At 38.5% G+C, this 25,799-nt stretch overlaps 1 protein-coding gene across 1 annotated transcript; it reads left to right on the top strand.

Annotated features, from left to right (window-relative positions):
* Nucleotides 1-85: 85 nt before the first annotated feature.
* On the top strand, nucleotides 86-19,171 carry PGM2 (phosphoglucomutase 2). The gene is made up of 14 exons (XM_053976312.1): nucleotides 86-180; nucleotides 4,596-4,763; nucleotides 5,564-5,670; nucleotides 6,020-6,104; nucleotides 7,493-7,576; nucleotides 8,146-8,339; nucleotides 9,469-9,658; nucleotides 10,319-10,416; nucleotides 12,895-13,075; nucleotides 13,194-13,287; nucleotides 14,403-14,532; nucleotides 17,057-17,246; nucleotides 17,859-17,992; nucleotides 18,750-19,171. Exons 1-14 carry the CDS (start codon nucleotides 109-111, stop codon nucleotides 18,850-18,852), a joined length of 1,830 nt encoding a protein of 609 aa, XP_053832287.1. The 5' UTR covers nucleotides 86-108; the 3' UTR covers nucleotides 18,853-19,171.
* Nucleotides 19,172-25,799: the final 6,628 nt, after the last annotated feature.

Raw genomic sequence — 25,799 nt, 5'->3', positions numbered from 1 at the left:
TCGGCTCGGCTCGGCTCGGCCCGGCGGGCGGGCGGGGCGGAGCGGAGCGGGGCGGGCGCCCTCCGGAAGAGGGAAGGAGCGGAGCGGCGGCGGCCCGGGAGGAGTGGGATGGCAGCGCGGGGCTCCGCGGGGGATGGCGCGCTGCGCCGCGCGGCCGAACAGTGGCTGCTCTGGGATAAGGTGAGGGGCGGCGGCTCCGGCCAGGCGGGGGCTGGCCGGGGGGCGACGGGGGCGCGGGCTGGAGAAGGGTCAGGAGGCGCGGCGTGACGCCCGGCTGTTGCATTGTGCCGGTTTGGGGTGCGGTGAAAGCGCCTGTTTGCTCCTTTGGCTCTGCTTTCAGAGCTCTCTGACAGAGGGGTGCTCTCCCTCCACCTCTCCATCCATCCCCTCCCGCCCCGCGCCGGGGCTGGCGCAGGTGGGGCTGCGGGGCCCCCCGCACGGTGCTGCGGCTCTGTCACCTGCCGCAGCAGCCGCCGCTTTCGTTTAGAAACATCCCGGCTTGGTCTCTCATTCTGGCTTTTAGCTGTACTGAACGTCTTTTTCAAAAGGCCCTGTATTGTTCCGAACCGCTTCAGTCGCAGGGCAGTTGGTAGACTTAAATTATTAAAGACCAGCATATATTGCCTTGTTATCTGTCTCTCAGTGTTAAAAACCTCCTGGTACCTTCAAATTCTTGTTTACTAAAATATTGATCCTAAAAGACATGGGGGCTTAATTCAAAAACACCTGGAAATGCAGAAGCTCTCAGTTCTGGTTTTTTTCAGGTGTTACTTCCCTTCCTGTTGAGACTTTGATTTTGGTTTTGACAGCACTATATGCAGAAGTAAAATCTTCTGTGTGTTTCTGTTTTCCACATACCTAAAGAGATATCTTGCCGTAGTGGTGTTCTGGAAATGGTCATTTAGTTTTGCTGCCGCAAGTCCCACTGAGATGCAGGCCTCTATTGGCACATTTGGTTTGCATTTTTTATGTCCCTTTTCATATAATTTGTCCATTTGGCTGTATTAGAACACACTGGCCATTGCCTCCCTTCAGTCACTAAATTGACTCCCCCGAGCTGAGCACTCAACAATGCTTTCTGAGTATTGTGTAGCACACATACCTGTTTGGTAAGGCATCTTCTGCTTATCTCAAAAATATCATGGAAACATATAATATTTCTCTTTTTTAGTATTCTTTCCGGGTTCTAAAGGATGTCATTAGAAGTACCTTGAGGTTTTTGTGATTCTTCATTAAAATCAGTAAACTGTTTAACTGACCAGTTACCCAGTTCTGGTTTTATTAGTGATAGAGCAGTGCCAAACTAGTCCTCTTTTCAGAAATGCTAATGCATAACATCAAATGACAATAAGCTTTTATGCCTTTTTTTCCCCCAGTTTAATTGAATTTGAGAAAATAGTTTGGTTTTAGAGCCTCTTATTTACATAGCTTCCCTCACCAGCAGTAGTTATATTCCTGTCTTCTGTGTAATAATTTGCTTTTCAACTGGTTATTCTGATTATTTTGTTAAACCCTCTGGAAATCTAATGCAGTATCCCTTATAGCATCTTTACTTTTGAAAGTTTAGCCCTCTGTTAGCACTTGCATCTTTGACTCAGTAATAATTGACTAGTGTGCAATACCCATTGCTGATTGCTCAAAAATGATGAGGTATTTTAATTTCTCAGGGAGCTGTTGAATGTTTCTATTGAGCAACAGAAGTATCAGATGTAACCCTTGTCCATTTACTCTGATATAAAAAAAAAGTTCCTTTTTTACATGCAGAGATAGGTTAATATTTAATGATGATAAGCCCCATGTTTCTTACAAAATAATCATCTGCAAGAGCAAGCCCTTATGGCTGATGGCAGTTCTGCTGACCTAACTGGAAGATTCTACCTACATGACAATTACTCTGCTTGTTACCAGGCTGTTTTCATCACTCTGTTCATTACAGTAATAGCATGTTTTTCATTCTTTCTATTATCAGTCACAGAATTATGAATGGAAGGTAGCTTCTGATTTTAGTAAAAATAAAATCTGTTTAGTCAGAAGTTTTTCCTCTCCTGCAAAACCTTGTGGGGACTGCTCTACTGATGATAACTCTTTGGGCCTTCCTGTAGTGTAGATTAAAGTAAATAACTCGAGTGTTACCAGGTGATGTTCAAGCTAATTGCACTAGTGGATATTATCTTGGTATTAAATCATCTGCCACTGTATTCACAGAAAATGGTACTTCCATACTCACATCTGGTTTAATTTGAGAGCAGAAAAAGTGTAACCTGAGACAATCAATTAGAAAGGAAAAAGCCAGCACTTCATCCTTCTGATATTGGTTCTTCTTTGGTAGAGATGCTGTGAAGAGTTTGTTTAGGCAGAAGAAAAAGCCAAAACCAAGATTAGTTTTTTACTTAGCTGTGTACAGTGGCACCATAACATTCTCCACAAAAGAAAAAAATAGGCAAATTCTTAGGAGAAAATAGCTATAAACAGTTATAGCAGTAGTGCTGGAAAAATCCTTCTGCCATATTGAACAGACTTGGCCTGGCTTTTACCATTATTTGGTGTGGGGTGGAGGCAGGCAGTAGGGAGCAACTAAATTAATGCAACCAAGTTTTCTTTAGAAAATTATATGGACTGAAACTCTGAAGACTTGAGCAGCCCCCTGGACATGTACATTTAACCAGACTTAAAGAACTGGAGGATCCCTCTAGTTTCACAGTAGATACCAAACATGGGAAATTGTTCTAACAAAAAACTTCTTGGCTGTGAGGGCTGCAGGATGCTCCTGATGTCCTTCTGCATTGGCATTACAGCTTCTAGTCTGTGAAACACCTGTAGAAATGTGTGTGGTATCTGCCTAAAAACATGCACATTTCAGTATTAAGAGATGACTCATGTGCACGAGAAATTAAAAGGTGACTAGGCAGTGTACAAAACTAGATGCAAATGGTGTCATTCAGGCTTTACTTTTGAGACATAGGCCTGATATTACAGCAAAAACTTGACATCAACTTGTAAACAGCCTAAACTCAGTTATGCTGCCCTATATATTCTATAACAACATAGAATTATATTTATTCTTACAGAATGTAATTACCCAATAATAATAGATAATTGTGTCAAGCTGCCTACAGGGAAATGTCTGTTACAACATTCTTGGACTGGTAAATCAGTAATTTTTGCACTGGAAATCAGTAATTCTGGGGCACCTAATTGTTTATTGCACTCAAGAAGCTGGAATTTTTTTTTTTTTTTTAATTGTTTAGTTTAGTCTTCATTATGCAGCTTACTCATGAGCACTAAAGGCTCTTTAGCTTTTTCAGTATGTATTTAACTATGTTGTTTGTCCTGTGGCAGTGGGTGCACAGGTCAGTGGTTAGGACATCCCGACTCTGGTCTTCGTTTGATGTGCAGAATGTTTATAACTTTGTATGCAAACTTACTCACATGCCTACTACTCTATGTGTTTGCAGCATTTTCTGAAGCTGCAGAAGAGATATGGTTTTACATTTTTTTTTCCTTTTTTGCCTAGAATGATATGCTTTCCTTTTCTGTAAGCATACCTAGGTCATCCAAGAAACAGTAAAGTCTATGACTTTTATGAGTTCATTTAATTGCCTAGAAATCAAAGTTTGTGTCCCTTTGGAAATGAGAATCTTCGTACTCCAGAGTAAAGTGTGTGTACTCATGCAGTGAGTAACGTGCTGCCTCTCCAGGTAATCCTGTTGTCAGGAGTCTGCCAACTGCCATCTGTCCTCTTGGCTCCTAAGTTCTCCAGAAACCAAATACTCAGCTTCACAAGTCTCATAACATTGAAAAGTAGAGACATACAGGACTTTGCTAATTCCCTGAGTCTAGAAACAAAAAGAGCAATTAGCAATAGAGAATCTGGAAGCAATATAATAAGAAAAGCAGTGAAAGTTAGAAACTCCTCACTGTTCTCAAGTGGTCTGACATGGCCTTTTTGTTGCCACTCTCGAATAATTTTATTTAAGAATTTGGCTGTAGTTTCTAGGCTTTCATCCTGGGGTTTTGCTTATTTTTACAAGCATTACCTGCAAATATGTTGGAAATTATCTTCTGCCCAGTCTGTTTAGTTTTTCTGCTACCTCTGATGCTAGCCAGTCTTGGGACAAGGTTATGATTTAATTTGTTTTAAATTCTACATATAGTGCTATAGAAATAACAAATATTTTTTAATAATTAACTTAACTAACTTTCTTAAATGTTTAGTATAGTTCTTGTGATGAGGAAAAATTCTCTGAACTGTGGAAGTACTGCTTTTTGTTTGTTTTGTTTTTTAAAATAGAAAACATTAAAATCGACATCTTGGAAATCTTTTAACATCCCAAATTGTTATATATATATATATATATATATATATATACATATACCCATTGCTGTCCAGGTAGCATGTTCACTTAAGGAGATAAATCTAAAATAAGTAATACTTGAGGTTGTACTGATTTAAAATTAAGAAGACAGCATGAGTTCTGGTGTTCTGGAAGTTGTGTGCCATGTTTTAATGCTGAAACCCAGAGATTGGGACAGAAAGTCAGTTCTGTTAAGACAAACAAAACCTCATTTAGAATGTCTGAATTTTGTATCAACAGAATCCAAAAACTTACGCAATCGTGAAACAATTGCTTGCGGAAGGAAATGCCGGAGAACTGCAGAAATACTTTGGCTCACGGATGGAGTTTGGCACAGCAGGGCTCAGAGCTGCCATGGGAGCAGGGATTTCCCACATGAATGACTTGACTATTATCCAGACAACCCAGGTATTGTGTTCAGCACTTTATCTCACTTAACCGGTTGTGTATATGAATGGAAGAGCCTGATTTATGGCAAGCAAATGAGTATTCTATGGAAGTACAAGATCTCTCCTATTCTTCCAGTCTTCAGAAGTTATTTAAATTATAATTATTAGCTGAGTGCTGATCTCTGAAAACAAGCAGAGAGAAGCTATTAAGCCATTAAGTTACTTTTGGTATTTGATTTGCAATTTAATTTATACACAGCTGCAGTTAAGCTCAAGTGTAACAGCGCTGTTGTAACAACTACAAAAAAACCCCAAAGGTAGCCAACATTTGGTTAAGCTTTGTGAGTGCTAGGCATGGTTTTACATATAGGCAGTGAAGGTATGTATACATAAATGAATCCTAAAGTAGATCTACTTGGGGAAAAAGCCCACAACCTTGAATAACTGCAGCCTGGAGTGGTGATGTATCATGTGCTAAAGAGATTATTAAGGGTGAGATTTGGTTAAAAAGCTGAAACACTGGCCAGCTGTTCTCTTCCTTATGTGAGACCCATGACAGGTGAACCATTTCTCAAAACCTGCAATTCAGACTAATTGTGTTACCAGTTCCTTTTTGGAGTTGATTCTGATATTTTGAAAAGTACTTAAATGCTGTCCAGGTTTGCACTATTGATTTGAAGGCTTCTGGTATTTCATGGTGTTTATTGGTCCTGGACAAGCTGAATCCCAGAGCAGTTCAGTGAGATGCCATTATCTTAATGTGATGATAAATTAAACATCAAGATTGGGTTAATGAGGTGGATTTGTTGTCGTCTTAAGGGATTTTGCAGATACCTCGAGAAGAGTTTCAGTGACCTGAAAAAGAGAGGAGTTGTGATTGGGTTTGATGCTCGTGCTCATCTTTCCAGTGGAGGTAGTAGCAAAAGGTACTTCTTAGGTTTTGTGTTCAGGATTTTGTAGCTACCTTGTGTGATCCATGATGGATCTACTTCAGTTGTATTTTCTTTCTGTAGAGTGAATCAATGTGTGGGATTTACAGTATTCTTACATACTGGTAATGCCAAAGCAGTTCTTAGAGTTGTGCTTTGTCTATTGGGAATAGAGAGGGAACACATTTAAATTGGGTCTGTACAGTAATTGAGGTATATTGATAAGTGATGGTGTTTTTGTTGGGATTTTGTAATTGCATTAGGGTAGAAGGAAAAGCTGTGAATTCTAAGAAACTAATAGGCAAGAAAATGAATATATTCCCATTGTATCTTTTCTTCCTGTTAGGTTTGCAAGACTTGCTGCCAATACCTTCATCAGTCAGGGAGTTCCAGTTTATCTATTTTCTGATATAATACCAACTCCCTTTGTGGTAGGTTTTTTATTATATCTTTTTATTACTTTAACTGCTTTAAATGTACACAAATTCTGTCAAATACCTTGCATTACTTAAATTAAGGATGACTGCACAAGCTAGTTTTTACTTTTTAAGGTCTTCGGGCAGAGAGTCTTTTACTTATTTAGCTATGTATTGTTTACAACATCTATAGGGAAGGGAGAATGTGAAATGTCAGCAGATAGCTGTGGAGTCTGAAGTCTGAAACATACACTCATATTTGTCTGGATTTTTACCTTTTTTTGGTTTTTTTTTTTGGGGGGGGGGTTGGTTTTTTTTTTGGTTGGTTGGTTTTTTTTGTTTGTTTGGTTGGTTTTTTTGGGGTTTTTTGGTTTGTTTTTTTGTTGGTTTGTTTTTTTTTGTGTGTTTTTTGTTGTTTTTTTTGTTGGTTTTTTTTTTTTTTGGTGTTTTTTTTTGGTTTTTTTTTTTTTTTTTTTTGGAGGGAGGAGGGGCAAGGGAGAAGGGGAGGTATTCTATCCAAAATAGCAAGTTGTTGGAGTGCAGTGATGTTTTGCCAGGAGGATTGTTGGATTTCACGATGCCCCCATCAGAACACCAGGTGTCTCCAGAGCAACACAGAAAAGCCCTGCTCTTGGCCCTTGTCCTAAAAGCAATAATTTCTCCCTATACCAGTTGCTCCAGTGAAGATTGTTGCAAACAGAGCACAGTGGTATAAAGACTTTCTACATAGCATTCTTATACTGATACATTTTTTTGTAAATTTAGGGTCAAATTCTTCATAGTGCAGTTTAAAGTGGTGTTGCAAGAACTGCAGTTGATTGCATTTCACTATTAATTAAAGAGCCAGGAGTAAACACAAATTTGACCTGTGTTCATGAATAATGCTTCATTTTTAATTCACTCCATCTGTTTTAAGCTAATTCATAAGAGCTCTCTTCAAAACAATTCTCTTCTGAGCCCTGATGGAGTAGTTTCTCCCCAGGCTGCTCCCAAAAGATGGTGTAGATGAGATTGCTTGAGCTGCAGTTCTCTGCCCCATGCTGACTTGTGTCATTACTCCAACAGACTTGGCACCCTCTACGGCCTCAGGTACCTCAAGTCATTCCACAGTAGGCAACAGGTGCATCTGGCTTCCTTCTAGAAATACACTAGAGATTCACAAAGCATCTGGAACAACATTAATAACGTGTAAATGGAAAAATGCACAAGAAAAAGCAAGGGCTGAAGTTGAGCCACATGGAGTCTGGTGGAGCAAGTAGTATTTAGCTTCTGCTTTAGGGAGTCAGTGTGTAGGAATCACATCCTGACATTCTTTTCATACTATGAAATATTATATATGCATGAGAAGAAATAATATATAGTATGTTGCACATTCTACTTCAAGTAATTTTCTCTTGTTACAGCCATACACAGTAACTCATCTGAAGCTTTGTGCTGGAATTATGGTTACTGCTTCCCATAATCCAAAACAAGACAATGGTTACAAGGTATTTCTAATGTAATCTATTTTCTGTCTCTTTTTTTTTTTTCCATGTAGAGAAACAAATGCAATTGTATATAGTTCCTATCATGGTATACACTAAATTAGTTACTAATCTCTCTATCTTTTCTATGTATTTAAAGCTAGTATTATGTTAAACTAATAATATAGTTAAAATCTTTATTCTAGAAAAGAGGATGCCATTGTAATCGACTATCCACTGAAAAAAAACAGAGCTGAATTGCCTGTGTACTAGTCATTCAGTAGCTGGGCAGTCATATACACACTGTTTCCAAAATACAAAAAAGGAAGTTTTCTCAGTAAATGACTGGGCCTTGTTTTGTGTTTCATTATGGATCTTCATATCTTTTGATAAAATTACTTTTTTTTTAATAGAATAAAAATGGGATGTGAGAAGAAACACTGAAAATATGAACAGAATACTAACAGAATGCACAGAAGCCTAATTTACTGTAATACTCAAGTGAATTTACTGCACCTTAACCAGCAAAAAACTTAACAAAACTATCTTACAAGATTAATGATCAAATACTCACTTACCTATTTTTTATTTAGGTTTACTGGGAAAACGGTGCTCAGATAATTTCCCCTCATGACAAAGGAATTTCTCAGGCTATTGAGCAGAACCAAGAACCATGGCCTCAGGCGTGGGATGACAAACTGATTGACAGCAACCCACTGCTTCATGATCCATATGCCATGGTCAATAAGGAGTACTTCAAAGACATACAGAAACAGTGCTTTTACAGGTGACTGGTGTTAATTCCTTTAAGAATACAGGATATTCCATCTAGTGTGTTAGCAGGGAAGCTTAAATTGATGGAAGTGAGGGTGGCCACAATCCTGCCATGACCCAATTCTGCCTGTACCTTTTTGTCATCTTTTGTTGTTGCATTGGCAGCTGTGTGGTGGTGTTGTAAGCCAGTTCATAAAGCTGTCCTGGCAGAAGTCTAACCCAGCAAAATGAGCAAATTTCTGATGATATCTCCATGTATTTTCATGGCCATGCATCAGCCAAGTGTCACAGCAAGACTGGGGCTGCTGGAGGTGAGCTGGCATGGACAGCCCACCAGCCTAAAACCAGATTCTCAGGGAGACAGTGAACCAGGTTGTTAAGCCAGTTTGGGATGAAGGAGGTCTTGCTCTGTCATTCCAACCTTGCTTGTACTCTTAATAGCCTTGGGTGCCTTACAACAGCCTACTCCTCTCACTTGCTCAGTAAAATCTTTACTCAGCAAAATGAAGTGGATGTTTCTCTTGGTGAACAGTTAGAATTAATTTATGTGGTAGATGAGTATCAACCTTTTAGATCTGCTTATTTTATGTAGAAATTTTAAGCACCAGGAACCATGTTCTTACTCTTGCTAAAAACAGTCAGGAGTTACTAGAAAGCTGGGGCTATTACACTCCTTTTTCAGAATCGGAATTAAATATCTCCTTAGGAGTTTGCATGATTTTATGTGTGCCCAATACTTCTTACTTGCTAAAAATGAGTGTGCTCAAATTGGGCAGGCTGCTGTTGACTCACTTTGTTCAGAGTTTTTCAGAGTGGTTTAAATGCTAGAGTTGGGGTTGAAGAGTCTCTTTAGTCAGTTGTATTTGTTTTTCACTTGACTTCTTTGGGATGTGTAGACTGTACTACCTTTCTTACTCCAGTGATTTGCACATACTCGGACATTGAATGCCAAGAGTGACTCATATTGTTGAAAAATTAGGCTAAGCTAATTTTCAAGCCATTGCTTTTAAAATCTGACCTCCTTTAATTCATTATTTCAACAGTGATATAGAATACTGAGTTATATCTGTTTCCAAACATAGTCAGTTTTGTGCAGAACAGTCTTCCATGTCCAAGTTTACTGTTAACCTGTTTTATTTCAGGAATATAAACAAGGAAACAAACCTGAAATTTGTTCATACTTCTGTGCATGGCGTAGGACATAAATTTGTGCAGTTGGCATTCAAGGCATTTGACCTTAGCCCTCCTTTTGCTGTTCCGGAGCAGAAAGATCCTGATCCAGACTTCCCCACAGTGAAATATCCAAATCCTGAAGAAGGCAAAGGTGTTCTGGTAAATAGATTTAATTTTTTCTTAATAGTTGTGATGTCTTTCAGTGTTTTCCTTTTTGCCAGAAGTCACAGCTAGATAATGGTGGAAGGTCAATTTTTAATCTGTTTCATAGCCTTACATTTAGTGAGGGGTTAGCTGGTATCCTTTCATTGACATAACCCTCTTTGAACCAGTCAGGTAGTAATTAGCTATAACTTTCAACTACTTTGTGCTGTGCTCTAACAGAATGGGCAAGATCTGCACATGGGACAAAGTGATAGTTACTTTAAAAAATAAAATAATAATAAAAATCTTCTCATTTGTTTTTGGAAGGCTTCTACTCTTTTGTTCTGACACAACACCAGGAGGGAGCAGGAGAAGTCCTGACAGGTGGTTAGAGTTTCTGCTACTATTTTTGTTACACATTATTATTGAAGTATCCGATTAAATCTAGCTAGCTTTTAAGTTGGGCTGCAGAAGTGGAATGATGTAGGTAAAGTTAAATGTCCTGACTATGTTCTTCTGCCAGGCTAGAAGTTTTTGGGGTTTTTGAGAGACACATAATGATTTTGGGTGTTTGAGATTCAATAAATTGGGAAAATTACTTAAAACCTATAAAGAAAGTGAAAATATTATTTGGGAATATTAACACTCATCTGGTCCTGCTTGCCACATTTCCAGACATTGTCTTTTGCTTTGGCTGAGAAAGATGGGGCAAGAATCATTTTAGCAAATGATCCTGATGCTGATCGACTGGCAGTGGCAGAGAAACAAGAGAGGTATGGTAATAAAGTAATGCAAACCAGTGACATTTTTTACTCCCAAGGTTAGGCTCATTTGGAGAATTCTTGCTACTTGTGTTGCAGAGGAAGAATAGTCACAGAAATAATTTTTTTGATTGAAAACACACAGAAATGTGAGAAGACTGTATGAAGCAGACCACAGTAGAGGCAGAATATGAAATAATGATCAATATTAAACAGTGTACAGAAGCCTGAATAAATAGTTGACACTTGCTGTAGTTTAGGCATGCACAGAAGCATGTGAATTGTTGTTATTGTGCTATACATTTTTAAAGGTAGGTTTTCAGTTAAATTTTTTTTTTTGGATAAGACTGATAAACATTTTTTCATTCTAGGTTTATTAAACAATAACTTGGATTCAGGAGAATCTGTATAGTTCCCTGATAATCTCTTGTTCTTTAGTATGAGTATCTTCTTTCTCAAATCCTGTTAAACCAAACATTTTACTAATCATTAGATGATTTGTGCTTCTCTTGCTCAGATTCCCACTTCTTTACATAATGTTACATATTTGCATTTCACCTTGAAGTTTTTCAGAGTTTGGTACTTCTCAGTGTAGTCATTTGTACTCTCCCCTTCAAGAACTACCTGTATGAGCATTATTTATCTTTGCATACCCAGTCAAAGAAGGGGATCACAAAAGGTAAACTTGCTCAGTCAGGGGTTACAATAAATTGTTCATATTTGTGAAAATGCAAGCTATAGTTCTGATTCAATATTGCTGTCCCCTGATTTCATGCCCTCTGATACTCTGTACGTCTACAGTTGTTTGCATTTCTGTATTGTGGTTTTATTTGATTAATAAAAGAAAGCTGAAATTCAAGTACTTGGTAGCATATCTACAAATAGTGGTGTTTCTCCTTTATTTACCTTGATAAAGCAGAAACTAATCTGAGCAGTTATAAACTATAAATCCTCAGTAAAAATAAGCTGCAAGGTTTTCAGCTTAGAGAGGAGCAGAAAAAAAAAAATCTGCTGCTGGACCAGCATATATTAATTCCCTGTGCATGAGAGCCAGAAGAGGGATGTAAAATTATAGCAACAGTCTTTGGTACCCAGGGGATGGTATGGGCATCTGCTAGGTGTCCTCAGTGGTTGTGGATGACTTAAATAGTTGAATCTGTATCAGTTAGACAAATTTCAAAAGTCCAGTTAAAGGAAACAGTGCAAATACCCATTTTGCTCAACGGATAACCAAAAATGCTAAAGTAGTAGCTTTAAAAGTAGCAGTATTTTATTTGGGGTTTTGGGGTGCTTTTAAACTCATTAGCCTCACAGCATGAACTAAGGAGACTTCTCTGCCTTTGGAAAAAGAACGGTCTTTTGTGGACACTCTGCTGTGTCTTGGACAGTGTTAGTTGGAGGGTTCGTATTTCAATGGTTTTGGTCTGTGCCAGCCTCAGTTGGTAATTCAGCGTTGAGGAAAAGGTATAAAGAGTTTCAGATTATGCTAGTTATGATGGGTTAAAACAAGAATGCAAAATCACTCATGCTTTTTGTCTGAAAACTTTGAGCTACCAGAAACATGAAGAGGGGTGTTAGTTTATTGCATCCATTACCAGTGAGAGTGTCATGCTCTCATTCTGCTACTTCTACGCTCTTTGTTTAGCCAGTCTTAGTTGTCTCCTAACTTTCAGTCCTGCGTCTTCTCAGACTTCTGCTGTAGCTTTTCATACACTAATCAATTATTAATACAGGCTTCTACAGTATCTGTACTTCTTCTTTGACAGAACCTCCTGTAGAGCACACTCTCTCAGCACTCTTACACTAAGTTGCCGCTGTGCATTGCTTTGTGCCTGTTGGCATCAATAAATGCAGGAGACTGAGTCTGCTTCTCTTTCACAACAGGTACTGTTTCTGTAGGTCTTGGTTTTGTTAGTCTGGAGGTGTCTCTGTCCCCTTTTGTGACTGGGAATTTTTTTGGCAATTTTGACATTTGTCTTTCTTTTTTTCATTTTATTTCCCGTTCTAGCAACACATCTATATTAATCCTTTATACACATTTAAGATTTTTTCCCAATCTTCCTAATGACTAATTGATGTATTTGTGATTAAATTAAAAGTATTTGTGACTAGGTCAACTAAAAACACTGATCACTTGAGAACTGTATTTTTGTGTCTCTGTGCTTGTCTTAATCACTGAATTTATAATTTGTATGCTGAACATTTTTGTGTTACTTAAAATATGTTGGAAATATCACTGTTTCTTTTTTGAATAAATGCAAAAGCTTGTGTGTATGATGGAGAAGAAAGGTAACAGTTTCAGAATACTTTGGGGGAGGAATTTTTTTGCTGGTTCATTATGAACACATGATACCTTGTTACTGTTACATGGAATTCCAAGGCAGTGGTTTATTTGTTAATATTCATTTATAGTAGAACCAATAGATTCCTTTTTTACCCCCAGTATTATCCTTTGATTTAATGTACTTTCTAATATTTTTTTGCCTGTAGTGGTGAATGGAAAGTGTTTTCTGGAAATGAACTAGGAGCTCTTTTAGGCTGGTGGATCTTCACTTGCTGGAAAAATAACAGTAGGGATACTCGTGCCATTAAAGATGTCTACATGTTATCCAGTACTGTTTCTTCCAAAATCCTGAGAGCAATTGCACTAAAGGAAGGTTTTCACTTTGAGGTAAGCAACATGTTACACATCATTCTATGTACTTTTAGCATCTTTCTTACTAAGTGTCATATCTTCATAAAACATTGCTTTTCTTCTCAATGCCTTTGATTTTTTCTCACTGCTGTAGGAAACACTGACAGGTTTCAAGTGGATGGGCAACCGTGCCAAACAGCTCATGGACCAGGGGAAAGCTGTTCTTTTTGCATTTGAGGAGGCTATAGGTAAGAGACAGAATGTTGTGTTTTCATATCTTGCAAAATAGTGAAAAATAGAACACTGCAAAAAGTGACAGAATTGCAGAGAGTCATAGAATGGGCGAGGTTGGAAGGGACTGTTGGAGGTCATTTGGTCCAATCTTCCTGCTCAAGCAGGGTGTCTTAGTGCATATTACACAGGATTGGGCACAGATGGTTCTTGAACATCTCCAGGGAAGGATATTCTACAATTTCTGTGGGCAACCTTTGCCAGTACTCTGTTAGCATCTCAGTAATGAAGCAAAATGTAAAAAAAAAAAAAAAAAAAAGCTAAAAATGCCAATATAAGGGTGTCCTCAATACAATGGGTGTATTTCCAGTGAGTAACAGATAATTATCTATTTGGCTGATTGATACTAGTTTTTAAAACCTTTGTATCTCTGCTTAGCACAAAGCTTGTGAGCTAGGAGTATATATGTACAGTAGAGTGGCTATGCATATTTGGACTGCAAATTCTGCATAAACTTTTTTGAAAAAAAGAGAAAGAAATGCATTTTTTCAGACATGAACTTGAGCTTTTTTACCTGACAGATTTAAGCTCAGTGTAAATGAGAATAAAATAAAGTAAAAACTACCCCAAATTACATTTGTGAGCTGGAAAGCCATGGTTGAAAGCCACAAATGAAAGTTATGAATTCATGAGGAGGAAATTGTAAAGCTGTAATGCTATTTAAGTGTCTCAATACCTGAAAACCAGAGAAAATGTGGTTAATTTCACACATAATTATCAGTGTTACCTTACACTACTGTATAACATAATCACATTTGAGACAATGCTATACTTGCATTGTTCCTGCAGTGGAGCATTTCTCTATCTAGAAAGCTCCATAAGGACCTGGGAGAATGTGGCACTGATATGATGTAAATCTCTGTCTTGAAATTCCATTAAATACCTTACTTATTAAAATTAACACTGATTAGAAGATACATTTTTTTTCTACTTTTGGTTTGACTCTAAAAAGTCTGTACTATGGTAATGTGCATATCTCCTTTCAACAGGTTAGCCTGTTTGGCTAACCTTCCCTCCCCTTCCTATTTCCTGTTAAAAATGTGTCTAATTATATCTAATGTTCCTTGTTTAGGTTATATGTGCTGTCCTGCTGTTCTGGATAAAGATGGTGTCAGTGCTGCTGTTATAACTGCAGAGATGGCTAGCTTTTTGGCAACCAGGAATTTGTCTTTGTCTCAGCAGCTGAAAGCTGTCTATGATGAGTGAGTTCAATTATAATTTTTTATTTTTCGTATTTTATCAATTTCTCATACTGGGGTTAATAGGGACTCAATAGCAGCCTATAGTTTATAAAGAAATAAAATGTAGATTATTGTACTATTAAGACAATTCTGTGCTAATAGTAATATTCAGAAAGTGTTCCTGCCTTGTGGACATGAATATATTTATGACTTTGTTTTGTGTTGTTTTAAGGTATTTTAAATATAATAATAACTACCTTAGTAATTCTCTATTAGTAATGAGGTCTTTGTTATGTTTTTCTGAAAGGTTTTTTCCTTTTGGGAAGTCCCGCACTTGGGTCCTTTTAGAGAAGATTGAGCAGGTTTTTGGCCAGCTGTATTGCTGAGCTGTAGAAATCTCTGCATTGCTTGTTGCTGCTTAAATGAGCCAGACACTCAAAAATGTTGATGGCAGAATGGGTCTAAGTAGCTCTGGCTTATTTATGCTACACACAGAAGCCAGCATGCTCCTGTCCTTGCAGGGCTACTTAAAATTAAATTAATTCTAGTTGGCTCTAAAGTTAGGCTTTTTATTGTATTATTCTTTTTTTTTTTTTTTTTTTTTTTATAGATGATTGTTGTTGAGTTTTGGTTGTCCTTTTCTCTTTCTGCTCCTGATTAATGAAATCTGAGCTGATTATGCAGAAGTGCTGTGACTGGCCATTACTCTTAGCTGTATACAGCCGGGTATCCCTCTGAGAGCTTTTGATATGAGGCACTACTTTTTCTTTTGTTCTTTTTTAATGGATTCAATGAAATTAATAGCAAAGATGAATATTAGATTTCATGAGGCAGGGCATGGTTTTTGTAGAGGTTTTTGGTTGTTTGTTTTAAAGGAGGGAGCAGCACAGGCTGTTTGATACTCTCCAGCTCATAGACACTAACAAGGGAGTGTGGAACCTGCAAAGAGACTGATGGAAAACTCCAGCCTTTGTGCTGCTTGTTTTGCTCATCCTGAGTTCTCATTTGTGTGTAGCACTATCCATGCTTGTTTCATCGCCTCTTTAGGAAGGAAACAAGTGGAAGGAAACAGTGTTTACACTGCATAGATAAATTGTGTGATATAAAAGCATGAAAGAAGAATTCATACCTAGAGCAGCAAATACAGCATCTGATGTGAGAATTCCCTTAAGTGCTACTAGCTGGAAGTGCATATTCAAGAATTGAATATTCAACCTCTGGCTTGAGGTTTTTTAATTGTTTTAAAAACTGTATTAGTTTTAAAAACTGTATTAGTTTTTTAATACTAATACAGTAAACACCCGCTTCAGATTGACCTCAGAATATTTGACTGAGTGGAATTGAGCTGTGCCATAGTTCTGCTGTGTACATAGCCACTGAAGAGGACTCAGAGCTGTTTTAGCATAAGAGCAGTCTGTAAGATGTCACTGCACATAGTCATTCTTTGTGGCAAAGCTAGAGATAGATAAAGGGAAGGATACAAATCTGCCCTATTAAATTGTTGTTTGATAATGAACTGGAAGAAGGGTTCTTGTTTTGTTTTGGGGGATTGTTTTGTATGTGTTTGATTTTTGTTTGTGGCTAATACAGAGTTGCAGTTTTCTACTTCTTACTACTTTACTTTTTTGTCAGATTTGCCTTGTGAGTTACAGTCAAAGCAGAAGAAATTGTTTTGTTTTTGGAAATGTAGAAGGGGAATCTGTCTCAAAGTAAATGCAGATCAGGAAAAGGACATGGTCCTAGTAGGCTTCTTTCAGATACAGGATAGGTTTTATTAAATCCCTTACTGAATTCTTAAGATTAATTTAACTACTATTAACCTTCAAGATATCCATTTGAGCATAAATATGACCTTATTTAAGAAGGCATTCAGATTTCTAGCGTGAACATCCTAGTACTAATGAAGATTCTGCCCCTCAGATTTTCACTGCCATCAAGGATATTTATCAAGTCTTGATCTGTAGCAAGAGCTCACTTGAACAACCAGTCCAGGCTTTTATGTTTCTCAACAACATGTTATTTTGAAAAGTCAGGGTTACTGGGTCATTTGTCTTTGATGCATCATGTTACCTGGCAGCAAACAGGTGAGGTAGAGAGACAACGTTTAGAACAGTTTGGTTTAGTAAAAACACTGTAATGGGAGAGTAGAAACACTTCAGTGAAATTATTGGAAAAACCAGTCTAGAATTTGTTTTACCTAGAAAAGGTCAGCTGGAATCCACTCAAACAAGCTATCTCTTCCCTTCCTATGGTGGTTAGAGCACTTCAAGGCAATAATGGTATCTTCTTTTTTTTCTGGTGTTGCTGTAAAGTTTCTCAGTTTTCATCATTAAAAATAAAAGGCATCTGCACAGAAGTTTATTTAAAGTATGTAAAATGGGATAATTAAGCTGTTTAGACCTTTTTAAATTTGTAAGGGCAAGAACTGATGCTGCAGTTGGGTGAGCATGAGTACAGTGTTGCCTTTTGGAAGGTTGTATAATGTGTCTGGTGTACAACTCTTAGAACATTGCTTCCTGGATTCACTAATATTGCATCTTCACAGATACGGCTTCCATATTACCAAAGCTTCGTATTTCATCTGCCATGATCCTAAAGTTATTCAACAGCTTTTTGACAACCTTAGAAATTTTGATGGAAAAAACACATACCCAAAATTTTGTGGTAGATTTAAAGTTTCTGGAATAAGGGATCTAACTACTGGGTATGACAGCAGCCAGCCAGATCAAAAGGCTGTAAGTATCTTTCTAAATTACATGTAAATCATATGTGATGTATATACACATACATAAAACATTCTGTGGAGAAACACTAAACATATTTACATACTGAGTCATAAAATAAGTTAGATTGGTGATGATTATTTTGCCTTGGTGAAAGGAAGTGAAGCCAAGGTGTGGGTTTTTTGTTAGGTTTTGTGGTGTGTTTTTCTCTCCAAGATGACAGTTTGTGAAGGGCAGTAGGAGGATCTTGCTGCCTTGCTACAACAATCTGCATTGTTTTCTTGTGAGTGCATATTAAAGTGTCTATTAAGATGTGGCTTTGGATTCTATGTTTTTCCACAATCTCGATTTCTTTTCCCCCTGGGAAATGCCATGACAGCTCAACTTCTATTAGCAGTAAAAAATTGTCTAGATTTGAAATGAGCTACCTAGCAGTGATGCAGTTCTACCAGATTCCAGGCTGAGGGCAAGGCTGTCCTTGTGGTCTCAAGACCACAATGTTGAAGAAAACAGAACTAAACTATAATTTTAGCTGATGCTTTTGTCATACTATCTAACATCAAGTCATGGGTTTATATATAGTCTCTTCCAAGTTTTTTTAAAAAATATTCTTAATATTTCTAGATACTTCCTACTAGTAAAAGCAGCCAAATGATAACATTCACTTTTGCTAATGGAGGAGTGGCCACAATGAGAACCAGTGGGACAGAACCAAAGATCAAATACTATTCTGAACTTTGTGCACCTCCTGGAAACAGGTATTGTCACATACAGCAGTACATTTGGTGTAACAGAATCTGTGTGGCTTTTTGGCATTGTCTTAGAGAAATAAGAGCTCTCCATGTCAAATAATATTACTAAAGTCATTTTAGTGACTGTATTTGTATAAAGCTTCAACTCTGCAAAATTTGTTGACACATTCTTGTCACTGAAATTTCTTTGAACTCGGTTTTACATTCAGAGAAAACAGTATCAGGAAAAACATTCTGCCTTAAATAAATGCGAATATTTTCACCCCTTTTTTACATACATAGTTGCTTTAAAATAATTTAATCAAATATAAGTTGTTCTAATAGATTTCAGGCCCTTTTATGTTTAGTAATTATATCCTTAACCAGTAGCCTTGGAAATCATACAATCTTAATTATTTACTTACATAATGAAAGTAATACCTTTTCACAGATGAAAAGTCATCTAAGAATACTGCTACAAGTATAAAAATTACACTTCTAGTCACTTACATTTAGTAATAGAAGAACTTCTGGACTCAAATTGGCCATACTACTTTAGATTATATTGTGGAGTTATGTTTCTTCATAGTCTTCATGCATATCAGTTGAACGTGAACATCAGTGCATTGCCATAAGAAATCAAATGTATAGACTTTTAGCATTAATAGAAAATATTTGTCTAAAGCAATGCAACAGATTTAAAAATTCCTCATACTAAAACTGTACATTTTAGCTTTTCCATTGTTTCACTGTTTTCTGCTTTCGTGTGATTTTTGTTTTCCAGTGATGTTGAACAGCTGAAGAAGGAGCTAGATGAATTGGTCAACGCTCTTGAAAAACACTTCTTTCAACCAGAAAAAAACAAACTTCAACGACAGACTGAGTAAAATAGCAAAATTACTACCTTGATAGGCTTTTGCAGAATTAGAAGTGCATTATTTAAGAAGTTAAGGTTTTTTTAGGACCAAACATCTGAGAACTCTGACTATAAAGACTTCAGCTTTTAAGAGTTATTTTGGGTACTCTTGGCTCTAGTATCTTATTTTGGAAGGAAAATACCTTTACCCTTAATGGACCAAAAAAACCCAATCAGTTAACTAAAAGCTTTATGAACTAAAAGTTGACTGCAAATGTATTTCAATCAAAACATGTTTTAATTAAATATAAATAATACTCTGATATCTGAAACAGCCTGTTTTGTGGTGACTTATTTCTTCTGTGTGCATATAATCTGATAACACTATGCAACTTTGTCTGGGTTTAGATTTGCAAAGCAAGTTCTTCTGTTAACAGGAAGTATTTAAAGCCTGTGGTGAGAATTTGACAAACTTGGGGCAGATGATTCAGAAGTAGTTATCTTTCTGAGGGATTTTGGCCCAAAGTAATGAGAAACTCAGAGCAAATTTGTTGAATATCTATTTTCTTTGGGACTATGTATCATATTCCAGGCTAGGGATACAAAGTGTACTAAACTGTCTTTGAATACCATGAACCCATTAAGATAGTATATCTACATCCAGCACCTTTTTGTTGCCTCACTGAACTAAGCATAATTAGTTCAATGCACACCCTAGTTTTGGAGCCTCTCACACTGTTTGCTGCCATGACTTGGTGCATGTCTAATATAGAGCAGAAGTTTCAACTTCATTGCATGCTTTTGTCTGTGCTTGCAAAGCCTGAGAGGGTTTTTTGGAGGTTTCCAGTTGACTTTAATATGGGGCTCTTCTGCATTTTCAGTATTTGCTTTGGATATCAGTGTAGCAGTAATAGTCACAACCATAGCTACATACTTCTTATAAATGCAAAACTTCTAAGCTTGATTTTTCCTCCCAGAATTCAAGTCCTCTGTGCTTGTTATTTTCAGTGCAACTTGAAGATTGCAGCAACTTGAAGATTGTGCAGCTGGATACAGGGAGGCAGCCCTAGGGGAAGTGGAAGGAGAGGAAGTTTTACACAGTCTGATATACCACTGTGCAGTCCTGTGGTGAGAGGACTCAGAAATGAGTCTGGGGGTGCTTCAGGGATCTTTGGTGGTTTACGACACCTTCTAAGACACGGCAGCTGCCTCTTAAGTCAGCCTGATTGAGTGAATTGTGGCCCATCAGAAGGAATTAATACCTTCAAGCCTCCATATGCATGTCCCAGTACTTTTCTGGAGGGGAGTTTTCATCCTGAGCCAGTTAAGTAAAGGGGGGACATTGGCATGATAAAAAGCACTGTCCTAGCACGAAGAATCTGCTTGCTTGAAGGCACAGACAGAGGAATGATTCTTCAGGAGGCAGGCTGGGGCAGTGCTTTCACTTTAGGCATTGATGAGCTACACCCAGGGCTGGGGATCCTTTGTGGGTCTGCACAAGCCTGCAGCCTTGGGCTTCTACTGGGGAGGTGATCCTCCACTCTGCTTTTGTGAAACCCCTCTTGGAGTACTGCATCCCAGCACAAGAACAACATGAAGCTGTTAGAGTAGGTCCAGAGGAAGGTCATGAAAACAGTCGGATGGTTACAATACCTGTGCTGGGAAAAAAGGCTGAGAGGGCTGGGGTTGCTCAGCCTGTAGAAGAGGCTGTTAGATCTTATCTTCTATAAGGGGGCTTATAAGAAACACACTTTTTACCAGGGACTGTAGTGACAGGACAAGGGGAAACAGTTTTAAAGTGAAAGAGGATAGATTTAATTGGATACAAGGAAAGATTGTTTTATACTGAGAGGGGTGAGAATGGGAACAAGTTGCCCAGCAAAGCTGTTGGATGCCTGAAAGTGTTCAAGGCCAGGTTGGATGCAGCTTTGAGCAATCTGATCTGGTGGAAGGTGTCCCTGCTTCATGTAGGGAAGTTGAACTAAGTAATTTTTAAAGGGGACCATCACACCAAAACCATTGCATCATTCCTTTTACTTTAGTTTTTACTGGGAGGGCTCACGTTTCTTTTGGCACAGGATATGATAAAGGATGCTTTACTTAATTCATGGAAAAGGCCTGAAGACAGAGGATTACAGGTCCTGAATTTTTTTATGTATTTATCTTAACATCTCCACAGGCTAGAGAGGCATATTTTACATGTGCCTTTATATGCTAAACCTGGATTTGGATTTTACTTACATTAGAAGTTTGGAAGTGAGACCTGCAATGCACTTCTGTATACTGAAACATCCTTAGGAAGGCTTTAGAGCATCCTCAGAAACAGTACAGACATAGGATAATGACCTAATCTTTATCATTTTGTCTTCCTAAGGTCAAGGAATTTACTTGCTCCATTCCTCTCTCTATTCCAGACAGAAGTTCACAACTTCGGCAGGGGTGGGGCACAAGAAAATAAATAGCCAAACCCACAGCAGTTTATCAAGCTGCTTGAGCAATTACGATAAACTGCAAAATTACAAGAGAAAACTTGATATTGCTAAAGTCTTTACTAACCTTGTCTTGCATCAGAGAAAGAGGATCTAGAACTGAAATAAAGAATCAAAACAAAGGCAGCAAGAGTATAGCAAAGAGAGAAGTTAGTATTGCAAGTCAGAATGGGTGTTAAGCTACAGTTTTTTCAGAGCTGGTGTAATCCTTCCACTAAAGTGTTGTGTAAGATAATGAAGCCTACTTGGACATTGTTAATCCCAAGACAGATATTAAAACACAGACAAATGTCATTTGTAAACAAGCAGCATTGAACTGGGAGCAGTATTTTATCCAGAGATGGGAATTGTCATGACTGGAATAAAGAGTGCTTGCAGCCCGGACTGAACTCAGGTGTAAGGGAATTTTTGGTTGTTTCTAGAGAAAGACACATCCCTACATTACCAAAAACATGTAAAATGAGCCTGTTTTTTATAACAGATGGAAACACAATTCCAGTGACAGTTGTAAACATTGATCCTATAGGGGATCAGGCCTATGGGGCTAGAAGGAAAGACTGAGAAGAATTAGTGTAGTACTCAAAACTCTGCCAAAATAAAAACCAAAAACAGTAATGCTTTAAGAGTAGAACAGTGGACTTCACTTGAAGGTTATTAGTTTTTTACAAGTCCCAGTATCATAACATTTACTGAATAAATTAAAATTCAGGGATGGATTGAAACAGTTTGGCTGGAAGGAAGTAAATACATTTCATCTAAGTAATATGAACTTAGTCCATGGCATGTTATGTAAAAGTATTGTTATGATAGTCAAGTATTGATTTGCAGAAGGATTTATTTGATAATTTTGCTATATACAAATCATCAAGGATAACTGGAATTCTAAAAGATTTATTTTATAAGCAGTTTTCATTTTGTACAATGTGTGCTTAAATATGTAACTGATTCACCTACAAAGTTTCTATAAATAAAGTTTTTCTCCCCGCTAATCCTTTTAAAAATTCCAGTGGTCATTGGTTTTATTTCCACACACCACCAACAAGCAAATCTTATGTCCTTGATTAACAATCACTGTGAATAGCAACATTAAAATGATACTAAATTAACAGCTGTTAACCACCAGCACAAGTATTAACAAGTTTGGGGATTTTTAGGATTCTGATGCTGAAGGCATCTGGATGCCATATATATATCTAATTAATTGTAAATAAAAAGCATCACCAGTAAAACAGTTTCCTGTCTCTAAGTACAAAACTAATCAAAAGTAATTGAGCTGAATTGCTTTCCTCCCCAGTACATTTTTGCTCTATATGAGATACAAATTCATGATGGTGTTAGTACTTCTGATCAATTTCCAAGTAGAAGCCAACATCACTCTGGTGTATAGCAATTGCCAGGTAACTGAAATGAGGTCATGCACCATCAGAACATTATGAATAATGGGATGAGACTATTAAACTCTCCAATTATATATTAACACCCACCTAAATAAACTGTAATATAGATGATTGCATAGAAACAGCAGCTTCCAAACAAAAAGGACAAGCTTAAAATACTCACATAAACACTGGTAAGTAATTTTCAAAAGTATGCATGGGAATGAAAGAGAGAGGGGATTAATCATGACATCTGAAATGCTCAAAAATACAGAGACAGCAGCAGGTAGGATCTGTAACAGTAGCTCAACTCCTTCTTGACTACTCATCAGTGATAATATAAAGCCTCTTGTCTACAAAGATAATCAGAAATTAATGCCACTGGCATGTATTCCTACAGCATATGCAGTAGGTAAATGTGCTATAATAACAGTGATGTAAATTTTGTTTATGAATTGAGGTTATATATAAATAGTATCTGGAGATACAATGTCATTGGATAAGAATGTAATACTTCATCCAGAGCTCCCTAAGTCAAAGCACTGCAAAACAGTAACATCCCTTAATAACATGACAGAAGTCACAAAAAAAAGACTGTTTTGTATAATAACAATAGAAAATCATCATTATGGGTAACATAGAGGGAAAAGCACAGAAGCTTATAAGGCAAGTGAAACATGTTATAGGTGCCTGCATTCAAATTCACAATCCAAAAACATTACTGCTCAGCTGCTGTCCAGCTATGGAGCAGCTTGAACTCTGAAAGCATCTTGGGTGGAAACTTCCTGCTTGCCTTGTGGTACTTCAAAGTTCAAGTTCTGCCCTCACTCATGGCCTGGCACATTCAGCCTAAATTTATATTGATCTACAGTCCTACCCCAACTGGGACCAAGTGAGTAGATACCTCTGGTCCTTAATCTACAAAAGAAGCTTCATTACCCACATGTTCTGACAGAGTGCTTCATATAAGCCTGTATATTCAGGTTCTGTACAAAAGGCAGTGATGGGATTTTCCTTGCATTTTTTTTTTAGAATGTGACTGGACAAAGAGAAAATGGTTAAACTGGTGTTATGTCTACATCATGTATGCAGGATGTGGAAAGTACTGCTTGATTTCCTCCTCAGTCTGAGGAAGTTAATGTGGTGGTATTGCTTTAGTTAATAGGTTACTGTAAAGAAAAATCTAACCTGTGAAGGAAAAAAGAACAGACATCTACTTTTTCAGAAAATAGAAAATTATTAGAAAGTCTGGTGCTCATAGCTTTCACATGAATACTGGGATCCCAGTCCCTGGAACACGTAAAAGTGCTTAATTTTTAGGGACTGGAACATAAAAGCTTCATTGTGGTTTTTTTATTGCCCCTACATAAGCAACTGCCCCTGATGCAGTTTCATCAGGAAGCAGAGAATGAATGCTGTCCAAAGTAGCCTGAAAGGTGATGATAGGTAATATTCATTGCAGGCAGGCTGAACATTCTGAGGCTGATTTCTTTCCCAGTATCAAAGAGGAGAAAGAAGAAAATATTTCTAATTGTGATGCTCTAGTATTGACTTCTGTTGTTGTTCAAGGATTTTCCAGAAAACGAGAAATAGTCTTGTAGGACCCTTCTCTGTTTCATAACATTTTTTTGAAAGGCAACAGTGAAACAGTAAAAAAAGTCTTCCTAAGATCATTTGCTGATAATATGGGAATGCATGAGCCTCGGCGGCCATGCTGGAGCTATCTGGGTGGAAATTGCAGTTCACCTTCTGCTAGAGCATGGCTACCAGAGGCATATAATGCTCAGACAGGCTCAAAATGAGCAAAAAGGCATTCTTGACTCAGGTACTGATATTAGGTAATAACTGGAGTAAGAGCATTGTCCTTAGCTGTGATGTTTTATAAACTAAGACAGGCACTGATTGCAAGGAAATGGCATTCCTCTCTCCAAGGACTGTAAAGATGTCACCGAAAAGCAAGAGGCACTCGTACCAATTCCCATGTCTGAAGTGGAAGCAGCCAACCATGACCTAAGCAGACTGGGAACAAGCTCTTCAGATGAACTGCTACTTCAATTCACTCACCAGCAAAGTGGTAATTTACTGTACCAGGAACTACACCTAGATGTCATGGAGACACAATGGATTTTGTATCTACGCGTGTATCTACACTTTGCAAGTAGGGGATGTGCTTGGGTACCGAAATCTGACTTGTTTTTCATAATCTGGGGCAATATTGTGCTTGCACTGTTTGACTGTTTCCCTCACAGCAACAGAGTAAATTTCCTGTAGAAAGCTTGATTCTACAAGTGTGCACAGGAATCAAAAAGTAAGAAAATCAGTGGTCTTAAGCCAAGAAGTAGTAGTTGAAATTGAAAATTGAGTGCAGAAGTGGTTTGCACAACGGGGATGTAGGTTGCCTTAATCTTCTCCACTTGCAGAGAAGGATAATTCTCCGGATCCATTCATGCCTTATCATTTCTGGCAACTGGAAGACCAACTAATACCTACTCTTACAATGATTTTATGCATATGCAAGTGTGGTTTCTTTGAGCAAGCCGTCGAGGTGACTCAGGTAAACTTTCAAAAGGCCGCCCTGCGGCCAGGGCTGGGCCCACAGCCGAGTGGGGACTTGACCGCTTCAGAGCTGGCGAGCCGGGCTAGCTCCAGTGTTGTGAACGAGCTTCGCTCGCCCCCACTTCAGCTGACCCCGCCATCCGCCCAGGCTCACTACGGCCAGGCGACAACGACACGTTTTCCGCGGGAGAGCAGAGGCTGTGCCGACACACAGGGCAGCGTCGCCGAAATGCTCTTCGAAAGGAACTTCACGGGCGAGAGGAGGAGGCTTCAGCTGCCCCCTGTCGCGACATGGGCGCCCCCCTGTCGCCGGCTGCCCGCCGTCTCTGCCGGGCGCCCCGTGTGCCGTCCGCCCCCCCGGGGCCGGGACCCTCCGGCTGTTGCTATTTTCGTCCGCGCTGGCGAGCGGCCCGCCCGGGTGTGCGGCGCGGCTCTCTCCTCGTCCCGGCCCGCCGGCAGGTAGGGGCGGGCCGGGTGGCGGGCAGCGCAGGAGGCGGCGGGCGGGCATCCCCTGGCCCGGCGCGGCCCGGCCCGGCGCCCGTTACCGGCCCCGCCCG

The sequence above is a fragment of the Vidua macroura genome, chromosome 4 (genome assembly GCF_024509145.1).
Source record: "Vidua macroura isolate BioBank_ID:100142 chromosome 4, ASM2450914v1, whole genome shotgun sequence".
Taxonomy (NCBI): Eukaryota; Metazoa; Chordata; class Aves; order Passeriformes; family Viduidae; genus Vidua; species Vidua macroura.
The sequence above is the reverse complement of the archived record's forward strand: the minus strand, read 5'-3'. Positions and strand labels throughout refer to the sequence as shown.